The 22,340-nt window shown below is 42.5% G+C and overlaps 1 protein-coding gene across 2 annotated transcripts in view; it reads left to right on the forward strand.

Moving 5' to 3' along the window:
- The first annotated feature begins 2,335 nt into the window (after positions 1–2,335).
- The window catches only part of nsd1a (nuclear receptor binding SET domain protein 1a), a 103,500-nt gene continuing 83,495 nt past the window's right edge, over positions 2,336–22,340 (forward strand). Inside the window, exons 1-2 of one of the 2 annotated variants that reach the window (XM_060915338.1) lie at positions 2,336–2,729; positions 9,036–9,865. In XM_060915338.1, the coding sequence (XP_060771321.1) occupies positions 9,053–9,865 (813 nt within the window). In that variant the 5' untranslated portion in view covers positions 2,336–2,729; positions 9,036–9,052. The remainder of the gene's footprint in view (positions 2,730–9,035; positions 9,866–22,340) is intronic. The other variant, XM_060915339.1, reaches the window with a different exon arrangement.

A 22,340-nucleotide genomic window follows, 5' to 3' on the forward strand; every position in this document is an offset into this window, starting at 1 on the left:
CTACATCCACACGACAATGGCAACGAGATGTTATTTAAAAATATATCGCGTCCAAATGGGCAACGATCAGTAAAATATCAGGTCCATATGGCAACGCAACGCTTGCTGAAAACGATGCAATACACATGCCACACCTCTAGGGGCGCTGTAAGACGGTCCCTTCGGAGACACTAGAACAATAGAAGAAGTAAGGACGCATGCGCATAAACTATTATGCGCGAGACTTCATATTAGCCACAAAGTCAGGAAAATCTGTTCGTAAAATTACATTATAATGACCAAATACAATGAAAAGTATTTTTCCAGTCTCACCTGTGAAAGGTAATCCCATGTGATCTCGTTTGGACGGCAAACCTGTTGGTACAGTTAAACGCAGCTAATCTTTATTCTCCGCTTTGACCTATCCAATATGGCGGCGAGGATGACGTATGATTCTACGCGGAAGGCGGCGTCTTTAATGGTCCGGAATAAATTGAATACTACACGTTGATGGATTAATTTGTTGTTTCTCACCTGTGAAAGGTAATCCCATGTGATCTCGCTTGGACGGTAAACCTGTTGGTACAGTTAAACGCAGCACATGAATCTTTATTCTCCGCTTTGACCTATCCAATGTGGCAGCGAGGATGACGTATGATTCTACGCAGAAGGCGGCGTCTTTAATGGTCCGGAATAAATTGAATGCTACACGTTGATGGATTAATTTGCTCTTCTACGCCCTTTTTGAGGAATGTATTGTAGGATTTAAACCAACATCTGAAGAGGTGAGATCGCTCCTTTTTTTTCCCTATTTTTGCTGGCGGGATTGACTCTGCCCTAAGGACAGAGTCTCTCTCTCTCTCTCTCTCTCACTTTGCACCATTACACAATAAATATTCACAGTGAAAATATTTTGTAAGCGCGTTTCATGAACCAAGTTATAGGATTTGTTGACAACTCACATAGAGTTCGTTACACTTCTACCTGGCGTGAAGCACTCACAGTCATGTGGTTGTGACGTCATCATAAACAAATCCGTTCTACTCATCCAGTCGACTTCACAACGGCAACATTGCCAGATCTTTCCACTCTGGAACCCGTTTTCAAAAAGATTGCGTTTTGGGCACCCAAAACGCCGGTGCCGTGTGGACGCCAGGCCTAAACGATAAGCAATTGTATCGGAGTCACCTGAATCCGTTGCCGTGTGGACAGGGCCATAGAGTCACCAGTTAACCTAACCTGCATGTCTTTGGAGGAAACTGGAGCACCCAGAGGAAACCTACGTGGACAACATGCAAACTCCGCACAGAAAGGTCCTCGCCGGCTACGGGGCTCGAACCCAGGACCTTCTTGCTGTGGGGCAACAGCGCTAACCACTACACCACCGTGCCTCCCCATATGTATGTATGTATATATATACACACACACACACACAAATATATATATGCATAAAAATAGTTTAGGGCTTGAAATTGGTAAAAGCGTCTCAAAGTAAGCAAAATAATCTTATATTTGAGTTCTAGTAAACTTCTAATAAGAAATAATAGATAAAATCACCCATATTAAAGATATTTTCTCTCAACAAGAGATCATTTTTTGCAGTGTGTCTTTTGTTTGGACCAGGAAATAACGGTGGCTTGGAAAACCTTAAAGAAGAGGAAGAAAGCCATCACCTTTCCATTCCAACCATTCACACCTACGGTCAATTTAGAGTCACCAGTTAACCTAACCTGCATGTCTTTGGAGGAAACCAGAGCACCCAGAGGAAACCTACGTGGACAACATGCAAACTCCACACAGAAAGGTCCTCACCGGCTACGGGGCTTAAACCCAGGACCTTCTTGCTGTGAGGTGACAGCGCTAACCACTACACCACCGTGCCGCCCCATATATATATATATATATATACACACACACAAATATAAGTATGCATAAAAATAGTTTAGGGCTTGAAATTGGTAAAAGCGTCTCAAAGTAAGCGAAATAATCTTATATTTGAGTTCTAGTAAACTTCTAATAAGAAATAATAGATAAAATCACCCATATTAAAGATATTTTCTCTCAACAAGAGATCATTTTTTGCAGTGTGTCTTTTGTTTGGACCAGGAAATAACGGTGGCTTGGATAACCTTAAAGAAGAGGAAGAAAACCATCACCTTGCTGTTTAATGACTTTATTGAATAAATAGATAGATAGACAGATAGATAGTGAAGAAGGCAGGATGAGTGAGTGTTGGTGTGTAATATTTCCCCTCGGGATAATATGAGTATTATGGAGTGTTTTGTATGTAGTAGACTGGGGGTTGGGTGGCACTGCCGGTCTGTCTCTCTCTCTCTCTCTCTCCAACACACACACACACACACACAGCAGTCAAGGCTTTTGCTTTAACATGACCAGGGCCACGATCAAAACAAGCCATGCATTTCCATGCAAAACGTGCTTCCGACCTGCTCACGCTTTGCACCGTGTTTAAAGATGGCTCGGTAGTGAAAGCAAACGACTTCTATCGCATTTCTATCGCTAATGAACTCATCTCGTCATATTTGCTGCTTATTTTTTATTTTCCTTAAGGACTAAGTAAAGCGCGACAGTGGAGTAGAAATGAAAGCCGAGTCCAGGCCTAACGCTGCTGTTCGTGTTAGTAGCGCCGCTTTCTGTAGATCCGGCTTTCACAAATCGCCAAAAAGTGACTCCTCGGCTTCCCCTGTGACCGGATACCGGATGCTTTTGTCTTGACCGAGCTGTAAATGGTAAGATTTCGGGCACTTTTTCCTTCCAGTGTTGTTTTTTTGCTCAGTAACTCGGTTCCTTGTCGGCCGTGCAGTGCAGGCTGTAAGGCTTTTCAGGTCTCTTGATGAAGGAAACTAGCTTCCTGGACACTTTACTTACCCAGGATGGCAGCGCACTGCCTGATAATGTCCGGATTAATGAAGTTTATTCGCGACAAAACCTCACCTCTCGGATGTGTCCGTGTGCTCTGAAATGCCCGGAACGTCCTGGTTTTTCTGCTTCAATCTTAAGGTGTCTTTTGTCTGCTCTGATGGACATGACGGCCTAAACGAGGGCGCCTCGGGCATGCCTAATTAAAGCCAACCAGGAAACCCAACCAAACCAGACCGTTTTAGTTTCATTACAGAGCGAAATCACGACCACTGGACACCTTTGGTCCTGATTATCCTCATCATGTCAACATTAGACCTACAGACCTACTTAATTGAATGAAATCTGGGTTGTTTTACCCTTTACCGTACTGCTGGAACTGGGGTTAACCCTAACCTCTAACCCCTAACCCTAGATTTCTGAATACGTGGTACAGTAAACTGTAAACTATCAGAAATCAGTTATTTTACACTTTACCGTACTGCTGGAACTGGGGTTAACCCTAACCTCTAACCCCTAACCCTAGATTTCTGAATACGTGGTACGGTAAACTGTAAACTATCAGAAATCAGTTATTTTACACTTTACCGTACTGCTGGAACTGGGGTTAACCCTAACCTCTAACCCCTAACCCTAGATTTCTGAATACGTGGTACGGTAAACTGTAAACTATCAGAAATCGGTTATTTTACACTTTACCGTACTGCTGGAACTGGGGTTAACCCTAACCTCTAACCCCTAACCCTAGATTTCTGAATACGTGGTACGGTAAACTGTAAACTATCAGAAATCAGTTATTTTACACTTTACCGTACTGCTGGAACTGGGGTTAACCCTAACCTCTAACCCCTAACCCTAGATTTCTGAATACGTGGTACGGTAAACTGTAAACTATCAGAAATCAGTTATTATACACTTTACCGTACTGCTGGAACTGGGGTTAACCCTAACCTCTAACCCGTAACCCTAGATTTCTGAATACACAGTACGATAAACTGTAAAGTATCTGAAATCTGTTATTTTACACTTTACCGTAACACTGGAACTGGGGTTAACCCTAACCCCTAACCCTAGATTTCTGAATATGTGGTATGGTAAACTGTAAACTATCAGAAATCAGTTATTTTACACTTTACCGTACTGCTGGAACTGGGGTTAACCCTAACCTCTAACCCCTAACCCTAGATTTCTGAATACGTGGTACAGTAAACTGTAAACTATCAGAAATCGGTTATTTTACACTTTACCGTACTGCTGGAACTGGGGTTAACCCTAACCTCTAACCCCTAACCCTAGATTTCTGAATATGCAGTACGGTAAACTGTAAACTATCAGAAATCGGTTATTTTACACTTTACCGTAACACTGGAACTGGGGTTAACCCTATCCTCTAACCCCTAACCCTAGATTTCTGAATATGTGGTAAGGTAAACTGTAAACTATCAGAAATCAGTTATTTTACACTTTATCGTACTGCTGTAACTGGGGTTAACCCTAACATCTAACCCCCAACCCTAGATTTCTGAATATGCAGTACGGTAAACTATAAACTATCAGAAATCAGTTATTTTACACTTTACTGTCCTGCTGGAACTGGGGTTAAACCCTAACCCTAGATTTCTGAATACATGGTGCAGTAAACTGTAAACTATCAGAAATCGGTTATTTTACACTTTACCGTAACACTGGAACTGGGGTTAACCCTATCCTCTAACCCCTAACCCTAGATTTCTGAATATGTGGTACGGTAAACTGTAAACTATCAGAAATCAGTTATTTTACACTTTACCATACTGCTGGAACTGGGGTTAACCCTAACCTCTAACCCGTAACCCTAGATTTCTGAATACGCAGTACGATAAACTGTAAAGTATCTGAAATCTGTTATTTTACACTTTACAGTAACACTGGAACTGGGGTTAACCCTAACCTCTAACCCCTAACCCTAGATTTCTGAATATGTGGTATGGTAAACTGTAAACTAACAGAAATCAGTTATTTTACACTTTACCGTACTGCTGGAACTGGGGTTAACCCTAACCTCTAACCCGTAACCCTAGATTTCTGAATACGCAGTACGATAAACTGTAAAGTATCTGAAATCTGTTATTTTACACTTTACCGTGACACTGGAACTGGGGTTAACCCTAACCCCTAACCCTAGATTTCTGAATATGTGGTACGGTAAACTGTAAACTACCAGAAATCGGTTATTTTACACTTTACCATACCGCTGGAACTGGGGTTAAACCCTAACCCTAGATTTCTGAATACATGGTGCAGTAAACTGTAAACTTTCAGAAATCGGTTATTTTACACTTTACCGTAACACTGGAACTGGGGTTAACCCTATCCTCTAATCCCTAACCCTAGATTTCTGAATATGTGGTACGGTAAACTGTAAACTATCAGAAATCAGTTATTTTACACTTTACCGTACTGCTGGAACTGGGGTTAACCCTCACCTCTAAACCCTAACCCTAGATTTCTGAAAACGCAGTACGATAAACTGTAAAGTATCAGAAATCGGTTAGTTTACACTTTACCGTATTGCTGGAACTGGGGTTAACCCTAACCCCTAACCCTAGATTTCTGAATATGCGGTACGGTAAACTGTAAACTATCAGAAATCGGTTATTTTACACTTGACCATACTGCTGGAACTGGGGTTAACCCTAACCCTAGATTTCTGAATACGTGGCACGATAAACTGTAAACTATCAGAAATCAGTTATTTGACACTTTACCGTACTGCTGGAACTAGGGTTAACCCTAACCTTTAACCCCTAACCCTAGATTTCTGAATACATTGTACGGTAAACTGTAAACTATCAGAAATTGGTTATTTTACACTTTACCATACTGCTGGAACTGGGGTTAACCCACGGGCGATTGCGCTAAGACAACGAGGGAGGCTCAGCCTCCTCTAAAAATGACGAACATCGTGTAGGATGAATTGCGCTAGGCTTATGTTATAGCCGACCTTATAACATTGCTATTTCAGATCCAGAATCATAGAAATGTATGTGCTCAACCCAACTACAGTGCGAAATCATTCCGTTATAACTTTCCCCAGTTTGCCTAATGTGTGCGTGAGTTTTTCCCCCTCGTGACAACGCGATGCAGCCCAGACTCAGTGGACTTAAATGGCATTTGGGAGCTATGTGCTTTTCAATATCAAAATGCAAGACGATTATTGGACAAATACTGCGAAAACGTCCGCCCACCGGACTCCCAGCCTCAGTGGACTTCAATGGCATTTGGGAGCTCTGCGCTTTTCAATATCAAAATGCAAGACGGTTATTGGACAAATACTGCGAAAACGCCCGCCCCACGGACTCCCAGCCTCACAGTGGGAGGGACGTGGCAGTTTCCGCGAGGAGACTGGTGATTGGTGAAAGCGGCCGGATATTTTCTTTGATTGACAGCTCGTTTCAACTATAGACAGGCAGCGGTGAATTTCAGTTCAGTCCCATGCGGATTCGCAAGTGCTGTGGTGTATTGTAAGAGATCGGCTTACATTTCGATTTCATTCATTACATATGGTTTCTACCAGCTTTTTTAGTTTGTATATATTTTCATTGTAAATAAAGTGTAAATATAGTGTTGTCAAGTTTGCTATCTTAGTTCCAGAAATTTCGTTTATTTGAGTGACTGAACTTGAACTTGAGGGGGCTAGTCAGCTAGCAAGAAAGCTGCGCACGGATGCCAAGCATTGCTGATTTAATTTTGGTGAAGCCATTTGCCAGTCTTCCTTTCGAGGAAAAAATTAAAATTAACGAGCAGGGTAGACCAACGCCTCAAATTGACTTGGTGAAAAAGGTAGGGAATAATACTCGTTCCTTTCAGCTCTCCTGGTACGAGAAAGTGAATTGGCTAACAGCAAGTGACCCACATCAACAACAGTAAATAGGCTACTTTAGTAATATGTCATGGATGGACCAAAAATCTCATCTCATTATCTGTAGCCGCTTTATCCTTCTACAGGGTCGCAGGCAAGCTGGAGCCTATCCCAGCTGACTACGGGTGAAAGGCGGGGTACACCCTGGACAAGTCGCCAGGTCATCACAGGGCTGACACATAGACACAGACAACCATTCACACTCACATTCACACCTAAGGTCAATTTAGAGTCACCAGTTAACCTAACCTGCATGTCTTTGGACTGTGGGGGAAACCCAGAGGCACCTGGAGGAAACCCACGCGGACACGGAGAGAACATGCAAACTCCACACAGAAAGGCCCTCGCCGGCCCCGGGGCTCGAACCCAGGACCTTCTTGCTGTGAGGCGACAGCGCTAACTACTACACCACCGTGCCGCCCCTGGACCAAAAATATAGAATCTATTTAAAATGTTTATGCTGAGTATATTATATTGGAATATATATTTTTCTGGATATGAATTAAACACAGCTACAATTTGGAAAACATTTTTAAACAAAAACACAGCCGAGAACATTTCACACTACAGACCTGGATTAAAAGTGAAGGGTTATCAGAATTGTCAATAAAACATTTCTCAGTCAAAATAAGTAAAATATAGAGAAAGTGTCATTGAATGAAATGTGTGGCACCCAGCTCTATGTTTGGCTCCCCAAGGTCAGTGCTTGTGCCTATTCCAGAACACTCTGCTGTTACTGCTGAGGTTCCTGACAAAGAGCTGCTTTCAATAATGATCAATTTTTAAACCACATGCCACAATTTTAAAATATAAAATGTTAAAATATACCCCCCCCCCCCCCAACACCACCATCATGTATATTGGACAGTAGGCTAATGGGCCAAAAGAACCTGTTATTTCACAGTTTGTGACCCTGCCAACAATCAGCCAGATCAGAGGCAAGAGTATGGGCAAAATGGATGTGTTTTTTCTTTTAAAATCTGGAAATATTGTAACCAACCAGCCTCCCCTGTTTGAAAGACTACCAGCCGCCACTGGGTTAACCCTAACCTCTAACCCCTAACCCTAACCCTAGATTTCTGAATACGTGGTACGGTAAACTGTAAACCATCAGAAATTGGTTATTTTACACTTTACCGTACTGCTGGAACTGGGGTTAACCCTAACCTCTAACCCCTAATCCTAGATTTCTGAATACGTGGTACGATAAACTGTAAACTATCAGAAATCGGTTATTTTACCCTTTACCATACTGCTGGAACTGGGGTTAACCCTAACCTCTAACCCCTAACCCTAGATTTCTGAATACGTGGTACGGTAAACTGTAAACTATCAGAAATCGGTTATTTTACACTTTACCGTACTGCTGGAACTAGGGTTAACCCTAACCCTAACTCTAGATTTCTGAATATGCGGTACGGTAAACTGTAAACTATCATAAATTGGTTATTACCCTTACCGTACCACTGGAACTGGAGTTAACCCTAACCCTAGATTTTGAATACATGGTACGGTAAACTGTAAAGTATCTGAAATCAGTTATTTTACACTTTATCATAACACTGGGACTAGGGTTAATGCTAACCTCTAATCCCTAACCCTATCCCCAACCTCAATCCTTAGCCCCTAACTCTAACCCTAGGTTTCTGAATACACAGTACGGTAAATTGTAAAGTATCCGAAATTGGTTATTGTACACATTACCGTACTGTTGGAACTAGGGTTAATCCTAACCCCTCACCCTAACCCTATCCCCAACCTTCATCCTTAGCCCCTAACCCTAACCGTAGGTTTCTGAATACACAGTACGGTAAACTGTAAAGTATCCAAAATTGGTTATTTTACACTTTACCGGACCTCTGGAACTGGGGTTAACCCTAACCCATAACCATAACGCTAGATTTCTGAATACATGGTACGGTAAACTGTAAAGTATCTGAAATGGGTTATTTTACACTTTACCGGACCACTGGAACTAGGATTAACCCTAAGCCTGACCTCTAATCCCTAACCCTAATCCTTAACCCCTAACCCTAGAATTCTGAATACACAGTACGGCAAACTGTAAAGTATCCAAAATTGGTTATTTTACACTTTACGGTACCGCTGGAACTAGGCATAACCCTAATCCCTAATCATAACCCTAGATTTCTGAATACGCAGTACGGTAAACTGTAAAGTATCCAAAATCTGTACCCAGTTGCTCAAGAACCACCTTCAACTTGAAAGTTTTCATGATGTTAAAAATGTTTTGTTTGTTTTTTTTTTCCCACAGGACGAAGCCATGCCAACATGAATCGGTCATATAAACTGGGCGCCAAGAACGGCTCGGAATGCCACCCGAGCCCGCAGTGTCCGCAGGTCACTTCCTGCGGACTCCAGCACGGCGCAAAGCACTCGTCCTCGTTTGGATACAGCCAAAGGGAATCATCCTCCAGCTACAGTCCACTCAGGAAGCTGCAGGACCTAACGGCTATGGTGAGCAGGCCTGATATGAGCTTGCAGGACAGGGACTTCCACGGACGAACTAAGGCACATGTGCGCAGCTCAGAGTTTGGCCTCGGCCTTGTCCAACCCTTCAACCGTGGTGCTGATGACGGCATGTTCAGAAACGTCCAAAATCTGGACAAGAACGGCTTTTCCCCTGTGAGCACGGACAGCGTGGAGCACATCTCCCCAATCCCTAACGGATTCCTGCATTTTGAATCAAGCCTCTTTGACAGTGGGGACAGTAAGGATGACCATGAGGAAGAGGAGCGTGTGATGCCGTTCAAACCTTCGGCCAAAACATGCCAGAAACGGGACTCTGTGAATACAAAGAGCTTCTCTGGTTCACGGTTAAACCTAAGCTTGAACAGACATGAATATTTTGGCCCAGTTTCAAAAAATACTCCACAGCCAGCACCAGACCCACCTCCGAGTCCACCTCCGCTGCCTGTTGAAGTCATGCTAAGGGATTTTGACAGTTCGGATGGCTACTCGGATAGCGATTGTGGCCTTCCGAGCACTGAAAACTGCGCATCGATGTTCAACGTAGGCCTTTCTCAAAGGCCAAGCTCACCTAGCAGCACCTACTCGGATCCTGTAAGCGCCATATATGTCTCGGTAATTGCTTTTACACACATTAGTCACCTCTGAGACAGAATGTTTCTTTACCATAAAGAAGTTAGCACATTAGGATGAGAGGTTCGTGGGTACAGGAATACCACACTGATCATCACAAGAAGGCGAGCGTAAACCCAGCGAGTGATCCAGTTCTGAACGGAAATGTAATATGTCCGAAGACTAGTGCAGGAACTAGCAAACTAGTCGTGAAATTTTCATTCATTCTTTGGGCATAATTTTCTCAAACCCGTTATGTTACCGACATGACGGGTTTGGATGGAAATAAAATCCCAGAGAAACTCCAATAATAATCCTTCGTTTGCAACTCCGTGACCAAAACTGCTTGCGTCACTGACCGCCGCCATGTCGGAGGATATACGATCAAACAGTATAGCGTCTGTAAACAGCGTTGCAAGCGATAACATCACTTATTCAACTTATTTTAACTCACTGGATGGCCTGTTCAAGAAGAGAAAGTAGAGGTGATTGGATTTGGTCCATATGCTCTAAAAAAGACTGATTATTGCGAAGATTCGGCCATAATTCCCTCCGTTGGATATCACGACATCGTGAACTATTTGCTGCTTCAGAAAGATAAAAAAAAGAAAGCTTCAAAAGATAGGTATCTAATACACTGTTTAACATATTTAGTTCTAAAAGAGCACTCACTGGGCGAGGAGGCTGCAGTATTTGAATTCTCGAGCATAACAACGTCTCGAGCATATCTTCTGTAGTAAATGCGCGCCGGGTGAATTTGCGTATATCCTCCAAACACGGTCCACTTCCGGTTCAAAGCGTCACGCGTAATTAGCGATGATGTCACGTGCAAACGAAGAATTGCGTAAACCCACCTCCATATGTAAACCTGGTCCAATCTGAATACTGCTTCAGAAAGCTATATCTGATATATGCATAGAAGCCAAATTTTAATCTAATCCCTACTCTTACACCAACGTAGGCACACCAGGCACACTTAACCTGTGTCTGCAATCATTCACCATTTTACCAAGTGCACTTTGTAGAGATAGAGTTATTAATTACTGTCTACTCTCTACGTCCTTGAGTTTACAGTGTTGTAAACTGCCGTACAGGTAGTAGTAGGAGGGTGGTGGACTGTTTTCAGCAGATGTTTCAGCGACATCGGTAATTGTATCTGATGAAACGAGTGTCATTATTGCAGCACAGTGACATCATGCACAAAAAAAAAAATCCCTCTGATTCATTTCTCAGGTTTCTCATACACGCTACAAAAAATGTCCATTTATAGACTAATTTTGCATTGGTAGGAAATAAGATAACAGAGAAACTGTTCTGCAAAATTCGGGCTATTAAGTAATGGAAATGGCATACTGAAAATGAAAATAATTTTCACTTCACGCTTACATTGCCAACTGAATATCCACATCCTGAAATACGCAGCTGTACAGGCCTCAAGGTTCACTTCTGACACCTTATTTTGTGCCCTGCTTGAATTTCCCTTTGCTCTAAAATTTTGCGGTATTGGTTCAAGGCAATACTGATATGTTTTCTCGGAATATAACCGAGTTATTTAGACAAAAGTACATGTTTAAATAGATATAATTTTTTTTAAAGGAGAACTGAAGGCAAATTTTTTTTATCAAAATTCTATTTGTAATTTTATTAAATATAGGAACGCGTTTCTGATAGCTATTTTGTCGCTGCTATAGACCCTTTTCAGTCACGTGACCTTCGTAAACGCGACCACCATTTTGGACATGTAGCGGACTTCGGCTCGAATTGGTTTGAATGCGAGGAAGGCGACAAACGGAGAACATACAAGAAAAAGGAGCGAGATGCAGAAAACACCTTCGCTATCCAGCGACGTAGGGCATTTACAGGGCGAGCAGAGGGAGAAATAACAGTAACGACACATTAGCAACGCCGTACAGAAATAACGGTTTATGGCACAGACCCTTTCGGTTCTCGCTCATCTAGCTGCTACAATGACTGCTTAGACTGCAACAATAATACCTAACACACATTTAAGTATCCGTCGTAAAGACGTGAAACTCGTCGAGTGACGAGTGTGTTCATTGATAAGCTAACACAATCTAAAAGTAGACATACCATCACACTGCCCTGGCGCTGTGTACAGTTTACCTTCTATGGCTTGTGCACTCACTATTTGCCATTACTTTCTCCAACCGTTGTTACAGATTACAGGGAACGGCCTGGATTTAAGAGACAAATACATGTTCCTCTTGTTTTGAACACTTAGCCCATGTTTACATTAGACCGTATCAGCGGATCATCAGATTAACGTTTTTAAAAGCGATTAGTGTGCACACAGCAACACCAATACACGATTCGTCTGCACACAGCAACACCAATACACGGATACGCTCGGCTCCGCAGGCATCCTGCGCTCCAAATCACTCCGCCCTGAACAGCGAGTGCCCTCTGGAGGGTGCGCACTCCGGCCCTGCGCAGCTCACAGAGCGCGCGAGTGAAGTGCACGAGCCACGATTCGGGACTGAGCCGCTGTGTGTGTGTGATCCCAGCACAGATCACTTACCACTCGCAAGTGGAAGGATGGCAAGCCTAAAGACAATCGTTTTTTTTTTTTTTTGTTACATAGTCAAGAGAGGTGTCGGATCACTGGATCCAGTGTAAATAGCTGCCGGAGCCAACGCCTGAGGTTCCGGAGCGCGCTCCGGCTTGCTCCCCCTCAAATTAAGCGCTGTTTGTAGGACACTGCCTCTGATCTGTCCTACAGTCTACCAACAGCAAAGGAACACAACGCTAGCTAATGTCGTTAGCTAATAGCTACTACAGAAGAACAAAGAGGTTACAATGGGTTATTTTAGCCTATTTGGTTACACACTCGCCGCCACAGAATGTTAACAGCAATGTAATGCCTTTTCTGGCTAATTTTATTCGTCTTACCTCCAACAAAGTGGTCACTACACAAGCGCTTGTATGCCGAGGGCTGCCAATCTGTTAATGGCCGCTATCCATCTTCTCCGTCGGGATCCGATAAAATGATAAACCTTGCCTTGTTTGTTGATGGTTACTACATCCAGGTGCACAACAATATAGTGGCATGATGGAAGTCTTGCTGAAAATAAACACTTTCTTTGCTGCCGTTCCTCAATGCTGGCTGTGGTAAACTACTGGTAGTACATGTCCAAAATGGCGGCCGCGTTTGTCGTGACGTCACGTGAAAAGGGTCCATAGCAAGTTATGAGTGTTTGAAATGCGCTACGTAATACATCAGTCCATATGTCAAAGCAACAGCCGTAAACGAGATTCGTCGAGACCTGTGTGAGACATCGTAGGATGGAAGTAAAACGTACAGCAGAAATCAAAGTGACCAACATGTGCCAACGTTCCCTGTGTCTGGAATCGCTCACTCGTTCCTTACTCCCTATAGAGGGAATTACTGTATAGAGGACTATATAGTGAGCTCATTGGTAAAATGTAAAAACGCTTTCGGACACTAGTCCGTCACGCTGGTATTTACGTCATTACTGTCGCACAATTAAAACGTGCCAGATCAGTCGGCTGGTGGGTTTCAAAATAATAAATACATGCGTGCATTTGTGTGATAAATCCATATTATACTGAGCGCATTTCCCACATTAATCAATACAAAGTACCTGCAGCTTTCAGTTCTTTTAAATCAAGGCTGAATCCTTTCTTTCTTCTTCGCCGCTGCCTTTTATTAAATCACATTTCAGACTTTTAATTTGATTTCTTTCAGCGCGACCGCAGTGCATGATGGGATATATTGCTTTGGTTAGTGACCATCGTTGTACACTACTTCTCGTGGGATACTTTGAGTGCACTATATAGGGTGTAAATAATCCTCACTAAGGTTTCGGACAGCACTACAAAATGGCGTCCTCGCTATATAGTGAGTAGGGAGCGATTTCGGACACGGGTTGTCCAAAGACACGCGCGCCCTCTTTCGAATGCTGACGTAATCAAGCCGGAAGTTTTGTTTGTTTTGATAGCAATCAGGAAAGTTTGAAAAAAGTAGGCAGTAATCGTCATTTAAACTCGTTTTTGTGCGATATTTCGTTTGGAAAACAGTTTTCAAAATGGCGGCACTGACACCTGGCTGACACTTGACGTTTCGAAGTCTCGCACAAGTCTCGTGAAGATCGTGCGGATAAGCGACGCCTGCCGTCGACCAAACGAACTAAATTCAACACGGCTAAAAACCGAATAGGCCGATAAGTATAATATTTAATTGCGATTAGTTGCCAATACGAGTCACGATATAAGGTTACTAAAACCGAAAACGTAACTGAATTACACGTTAATTAAGAAATAAAGCAAGTTTAAAAAGGACTTCAGTTCCCCTTTAAAAACACCACTTATTTCTGCAACAGAAGAACAAGACAAGCCCTGAAAACATGAAACAAATCAATATCAAAAATGTAAGACTTGCGTACGGTACTAGTACGTAATACGTCTTTTTATATAGAGTTTAGGACACAAACGCACTTTGTTTTGCCTATAACAGCGACTAGCAATATCGCAAAGATGAGCTATAAAACTGAAAACGTGATAAAACAGGAGTCTGTACTGCCGTACTCGTACTGTCTTATCATTCAGTTTGCCGTTGCATTTAGGAGGAAATTAAACAACCTTTATAGCGTGGTTTACTATTTGAGACACAAAAGCATGTCTCTCCATTCATCGAATGTACTTAGGGGTCATCCATAATTTTCATCATTATCATGAGTCTACAAAGAGTAGACTTTTGAGCAACCCCCCCCCCCCCCCCCCCCCCCCCCCAAAAGTGTACATTAGCGGACAAAAAAATGATGATGGATCTACGTGGAATAGGAATTCAAAATAAAACCATGTCTTGTATTACTTTTTATTAAAATCAGATGACAGGACAATACAAAGATTCACAAGAGAAGAAAAGAAGACACAAGACGAGTCCAGAAGTTTTCATAGAAAGTAGGCGATTCATTTTTCAGTCCCCCCAGGATTCCGCGGGCCTTTTTTGTGATTGTTGCGGGCTAAAATGTCTGATGTTGCGGGGGGTTTTTCCAAAAAATTGCGATGAAAGTTGCGGTGTTTTTTAGGTTTTTGTTGCGATTACGTTGCGGGAGGAAGTGAAAGTTGCGAGAAATTGTTGCGATTTTCTCTTTTTGTGATTAAAATTGAGTGATATGTTAAATATTAAGTTATTACCGAAAAACTATTGATTAAAAAAACAAAGACACTGAGAAATGGTCCTATAAACAACTTTACCAATATAAAAGATTACCAGGACTACAAAAATGCAGAAAAATAGGCTTTACTTATCCAAATGCACCTGTTGGTTCAAAAGTTAAAGTGCAGAGAACCTCACAGCACAACATGAAGTTACCTTAAAATATAATATAAATGCCTCAGCTTTCATGTAAGAAAAAACACTATTAATACTAGTACTGTGTGCAGGCAGTCTCTCCTGAAGACTAAATTAAACAATAATTATAAACTAATAAAATAAATGGCTCAGGCTTCATAGAAGAAAAAAACAATTTGAACAGAATCTCACAGTATGATGCTGAAGCTGCCTAAACAATGGAAAATAAAATACCATTTTGGCAAAAATGTTGGCATCCATTAATTTCTTGTATTAAGTAAAAAAAATAATGTAAAGTGCACACAGTCCTTCACTGTAAACATCACACACTTTCAGTAACAGAATTTAAGCCCATATAAACACTGACTTGCACATGCTGCTTCTCTTGAACGTATACACGGAAGTAAGCAGCGTTGCCAGATACTGCTGACGTTTTCCAGCCCAAAATATGTTCAAAACCCGCCAAAATGCACTTGAAACCCCCCAACTGGGCGGGAAACCGCCCAATCTGGCAACACTGGAAGTAAAGGCGGAAGGTAGTTTGTCGACGTCACCTCAAGACGACGCCAACGATTGGTCAAATTTGCGGGAAAGTTTCGGTGATTGGATATAATTGCAACACCGCCCTGAATTCGCGGGGATTGGTTGAATTTGCAAATCGCAACATCCTGGAGGGTCTGTTTTTTGAAAATTAGGAACTTTCTTTTTAAGGGGAGCTGTTGCTTTTTGGCTTTGAAACGTTCGTTTTTGATTCTTTCCAAGCAGCCTGTCTTGCCCTAACTGCCTCCTCTCAGATGAATGCAGGAAACAATACATTTTTAAAAATTGCTCATACTCGTTTGAAGGAGTCTTGTGAATAGCGGTATTTCTGCTATTCACAAATTTATAAACGCAGTCAAAATCTGGGTCAGCCATTGTTGTTGTATTGAAGAAAGAAAGCGTGTAGAGCTAGCTGGCAACACCGACGTGGCGCGAAATTTTTAACATGGCGGCCGCCGAGTCGCACATTGACGGATCATCATTTTTTCATTTTTAAAAAGTGTACGCCTGGTCATTAACCCCCTCCCCCCCGTGTATGGTTTGTACGCTCGTGATAATGATGAAAATTATGGATGACCCCTTACCACTAGCTTTTTTTTACATATATATGTGGACGTCCTAAAGTCAACCCGGGAAAACGTAGAGGGCACCAGCGACCACTCGTAGTGATGAAAAGCACTAATACGCACACACCTGAAGCGAGCCAGTCAGAATCGCCGTTACAAATCGGGAAGAAAAAAACAAAACGGCAATCACAGGGGAAGCAAGGATGCTGGTTAATACGCCTTGGTTTTTGTAACATACTCGCTCAAAAATCATTTTTGTGCTTAAAGAAGCTGACAATAGGTGTGCCCGAATGGGCCTAACTCATGAAAATATTTCTGCCCAAGTGCTTGGTTGGGCAAATCAGGCATTTGGGCAATGCCTGGCGTTGAGGCTTGCTGTATTTTTAGCTGCTGGTGACCCATTTGGTTTGGTGTCCATTCGTAGGATTAACTGTGTGTCATAAACGGACAAGTGAACACCATTGCTGTGTTCACACTTATACCGGTACGAAAGTGGTATAACTGTATCGATACAAAGTATACCGGTACAGTTTAGTGCATCTGTCCACACTAGCGAGAAATGTTTGCGGTTTTCTTTCACGGTAGTTGAAATGCGCGTGCGCGAAATGTTTCCGTGGTTACCGAGTAACTTCCTTCCGAGAATATGGCGGATGAAACAACGCGTGTGTGCTTTTAGTTGTCAGTGTACAGTCTGTATTTCTGGTGGTCATTTATTCAGTCGAATCGTATAAAACGCGCGAGGCAGTTGAGAAAGAAACAAACGAATCTCCGTTCTTCACTATTTTATTCAGCAAAGACAGCGATTGAGGTGTGTGACTTTGCGCATGCGCATTATATTTGTATCGATACAGAGCCGCTTCATCTGTCCACACTACAGCGAAGCGCTACAGTACCGATACTGTACCGGTACGAAACCCATGCATTTGTGGGTTTCGTACCGATACAGTTATACCGCTACAGTACCGGTATAGTTGCTAGTGTGGACAGGTTTTGCGGTACAAAAGTAGTATCGTATTGGTACAAAATCTCTAGTGTGGACAGGGTACATATTAGGGCAACAAGTTAACATTCAGACTACTCATAACATCTAATTGGTGCTTATGAGTAAGGCAGGGCTGAAAAACACATTTCCGTTACACATATTGGCACGCCTTCTTGGTGGTTGTCAAAGTGTTGTCAGCGTTTTTCTTGCCATGTTTCCTGGTTCTAGGTGTGTCATTGGCTGAGAAATGTAACGTTGAAGTCATTTAGAGATTGATGAGGTAATCTTGATTATGGTTAGAGTTAAGTTCCCAAAATGAAGGTTTGCTGGGTGACCGTTTACACACATACAGTAGTGTCCAAAAGTCTTAGGCACATCGTGTAAAGAAATGCTGTCGACCAAAAATGGCTTAAAAATAATCAAATGAAATGTTTCAACATTAAAAAATACTATAAACCATAATAAGTAAGCTATAGAGATCTTGCAGTCACGTGACCGGAAAGTACACAACCGCCATCTTGTCGGTCAAAAACACCGCTGAATACTGCTGCACTCGTGTACAGAATGGATCGATTTCAACCGACGGACTACACGGCTCATTTTTCTAATGAACAGATAACTAGATATATGTCTAAAATAAACGATCTACAGATTTGTGACCCTTATGGCTTTCCGGACGGAGTTTTCACGACCAGATTTTGAACTGCCAGCGGAATACCCGGACGTGTATGATTACCTCATTAACTTTCCCTCGCTGTTCAGTGGTGAAGCACTGCGTGCTTATAAATCTCTGGACAGTTATCTCTACAGAAATTCAGGATTTGTCAGCGACTCAGATGTGGCATCTTGTAAACAAGAATCCTCACTGGATGGGTAAGTCACTTAAGTATTGAGTATAGCACTGACCAGCCGATTATAGAATAGAATAAGGTAATTCCAGCTGTAATTCCAAATCATCCGTCTTGTTTACATGGATCTGGCGTTGGAGAGGTAGAGGCTTAGCAGTGGAGGTTTGAGTGGCTGTTTTCTGAGCTTAGTCAACAGGCCGGCTCTGCCTGCAGCCTCGCTTTTGCTTCCGCTCCCGTCACCGCCTCCTTCGCTTTGCTTCCGATAACAATCCACGGAGACCCCGCTGGTCTCGCTATCTCGTCCGGAATGGTTTTTTTTTTCGTCCGGAATGTTGTGCATGCGATGGAAATCGCTACAAACCATCATTTTCTGCTGGAAACCAATGTCCAGTAAGTCCATACGGTTGTAGTGGATGTTGAAGTCTGGTACAGACGAACAACACGCAAAAATACACACAAAAAACATAAAAAACGTGCACAGGTAGGGAGAGCTTGTAGCCGCAGCCGTTGTATTAGAATTGTATATAGTAGGGTTTTCCAGAAGAAAAGGTAGAAGTAAAAGCGGAAGTAGAACCAGAAGTAGAAGTGGAAGGCGGAATATGGCGTTTGACCGACAAGATGGCGTCTGTCACAATCTGGATCAGCTGTGACGTCACATGCAAGTGCTCCATAGCAAATGAAACAAAGTCAATATTTGGTGTGAGACAAAATTCCCTTTGCTTTAAAAAATACAATGAGTGCAGCTTTATGCGGAAATGAGCTGTAGGTTTTACTGAGCATCTTCTACCCCTTTTCCACCAAATCAGTTCCAGGGCTGGTTCGGGGCCAGTGCTGGTGCTGGTTCACAACTCGTTCAACTTGCGAGCCAGCTGAGAACCAGTTTGCTTTTCCATCGCTCGCGGTGCTAAGAGAAGACACGTCATTACGTCGCTGTATACGTCAGTTACGTCGCTGTATACGTCATTACGTCGCTGTATACGTCAGTTACGTCGCTACGTTTGCATAAACCTTGGCGCGAATATCGAAGCAAAAACAACACGGAAGAAGCAGCAACAGCAACAACAACAATACAGGGAGTGCAGAATTATTAGGCAAGTTGTATTTTTGAGGATTAGTTTTATTATTGAAAAACAACTATGTTCTTGATGAACCCAAAAGACTCATAAATATCAAAGCTGAGTATTTTTGGAAGTTGGAGTAGGGCTTTCTTAGTTTTAGCTATCTTAGGAGGATATCTGTGTGTGCGGGTGACTATAACTGTGCATAATTATTAGGCAACTTAACAAAAAACAAACATATACCCATTTCACTCATTTATTTTCACCAGGGAAACCAATATAACAACTCAACATTCACTAATATACATTGCTGGCATTCAAAAACAAAAAAAAACCAAATCAGTGACTAATATAGCCGCCTTTCTTTACAAGGACACTCAAAAACCTGCCATCCATGGATTCGGTCAGTGTTTTGATCTGTTTGCGATCAACATTGCGTGCAGCAGCAACCACAGCCTCCCAGACACTGTTCAGAGATGTGTACTGTTTCCCCTCCTTGTAGATCTCACATTTGATGAGGGACCACAGGTTTTCTATGGGGTTCAGATCAGGTGAACAAGGAGGCCACGTCATTAATCTTTCTTCCTTTAGACCCTTTCTGGCCAGCCATGCTGTGGAGTACTTGGATGCGTGTGATGGAGCATTGTCCTGCATGAAAATCATGTTTTTCTTGAAGGATGCTGACTTCTTCCTGTACCACTGCTTGAAGAAGGTGTCTTCCAAAAACTGACAATAGGACTGGGAGTTGAGCTTGACGCCATCCTCAACCCGAAAAGGTCCCACAAGCTCATCTTTGATGATACCAGCCCATACCAGTACCCCACCTCCACCTTGCTGGCGTCTGAGTCGGACTGGAGCTCTCTGCCCTTTGCTGATCCAGCCACGAGCCCATCCATCTGGCCCATCAAGACTCACTCTCATTTCATCTGTCCATAAGACCTTCGAAAAATCAGTCTTGTGATACTTCTTGGCCCAGTCTTGACGTTTCATCTTGTGTGTCTTGTTCAGTGGTGGTCGTTTTTCAGCCTTTGTTACCTTGGCCGTGTCCCTGAGTATTGCACACCTTGTGCTTTTTGACACTCCAGTGATGTTGCAGCTCTGAAATATGGCAAAACTGGTGGCGAGTGGCATCTTGGCAGCTTCACGCTTGACTTTCCTCAGTTCACGGGCAGTTAGTTTGCGCCTTTTTTTTTCAACGTGCTTCTTGCGACCCTGTTGACTATTTTGAATGAAGCGCTTGATTGTTCGATGGTCACTAGGGTTGGGCGGTATTACGGTAAGAAGGTATCCCGAGGTATCCAAAAGTACCAATGGTATCGGTCTCATTACCGTCATTTTAAAAAAATATATAATATCTAAATAAATATGGAGTACATGAGGTCATAATATAAAATAATAAATTGAAGATCATCCCGAATAACTGTGTGATCGTATTTTCACTAATTCTATCAATTTCCTAAAGAAGTTCTCATCGCGTGCAGGGTTGTTTATGTCGTTACCATGGCAACCCTGCGTGACATTGGGAGTCTGACAGAAAGCTTCGCAAGAGACTGAGACCGCGGTTGAAAGATGGCAAGTCAAGATAACGAGTTAGTGGCAAAAAAAAAAAAATACAACATCGGCAGTGTGGCAGTATTTTGGTTTCAAACCAAACGAAAAGGAAGAGCCAGCAATAATGTAAATGACCGCGCAAAATCGAAAAAAATCTAATATGTCCCCTAAGGCACACCATAGCCTGGGGTACTCCACTTCCACGAGATCTCTCCAATGAGTTGTGTTTTGAGTAGGTTACATGAGTAACAACAAGGTAAAATAATATAACGTATGACATTTGGGATGTGGGTAATAAACGTTTGAAATGTCATCTACTGAAGAAACGGAAGAAAACATCGTAGTGTAAACTGTTCGGTTTCTGGTGGGAATTAGCAATGCGCTTGCTATCTTTGTTGGGTGTGTTAAACCGTATGGATTTAAGTGGAATAATTGTAAGGAGTTATGTGATCAAGACAACGTTTTAAGCAAGGTAAGGCCATTTGATTATTAATTTCCCCGCCATGGCATGACGTGGGCCCATATGATTTTGCCTTGTGCAGCTATCACGCATTTGAATTAGGTTCGCCTCATTTGCGCTGAAGAATATGGTTTATCGCGCAGTCTAAACGGACTTGGGTGTTGGTTGATTCTTTTTCTTTTTTTTTTATTTCCCATGCTTGAAAGGGTATGATCCTGCTCATCGTGTACTTTTTTTTGATGGAGTAGGTGAAATAGTGCTGCAAATGGCGTTTCAACGCAGACATGTGTAAACGACAGTTGAATGCTATTTTCAAGATGAAGGAAGAGTTGCGTGATGCTTTGAAATATCTCTTAATCCATTCATCAATGCACAAAATTCGCTTTGCTGCTTAATCCATACCACAATGCACATAATTCGCTATGCTGCTTTTAAATAGTACATTTGAGGGATAGGCGCAGGTCTGGACAAGGTCCGCCGGTATAGGCGCACGTTACACAGTAGGCCGAAACAAAATATTATTTTTTTCTCGGTAATACCGTATACCCCGGGAAAACACAGAGACAGTTTAAAGGTATCAAAATTTGGATACCGCCCAACCCTAATGGTCACGCTTCAAAAGCTGGGCAATTTTAAGAGTGCTCCATCCCTTTGCAATATATGTCACTATTTTTGACTTTTCTGAGTCCGTCAAATCCCTCTTCTGACCCATTTTGCCAAAGGAAAGGAAGTTGCCTAATAATTTTGCACACCTGATATAGGGTGTTGATGTCATTAGACCACACCCCTTTTCATTACAGAGATGCACATCACCTGGTATGCTTAATTGGTAGGAGGCTTTCAAGCCTATGCAGCTTGGAGTAGGCCAACATGCATAGAGAGGGTAATGTGGTCAACATACTCATTTGCCTAATAATTCTGCACTCCCTGTAATATTAATAATAATGGATGACTTCGCGTTTGTACAGCTGCTGCTTCTCGTCGCTTAAAAATGGCGATCTTTCGCGGTCTTATTATTGTTGTTGGTCTTAACAACTCGGCCCCCCGCTGACGTAAGCGGTTCTTTCCTCTGGCCCAGCAGAGAGTTGGTGCTAGCCTGGAACCGGTTTTTCTGGCCCCAGAGCCAGTTCTTTGTCAG

This window comes from Neoarius graeffei, chromosome 2 (genome assembly GCF_027579695.1).
Source record: "Neoarius graeffei isolate fNeoGra1 chromosome 2, fNeoGra1.pri, whole genome shotgun sequence".
In the NCBI taxonomy this organism is placed as follows: Eukaryota; Metazoa; Chordata; class Actinopteri; order Siluriformes; family Ariidae; genus Neoarius; species Neoarius graeffei.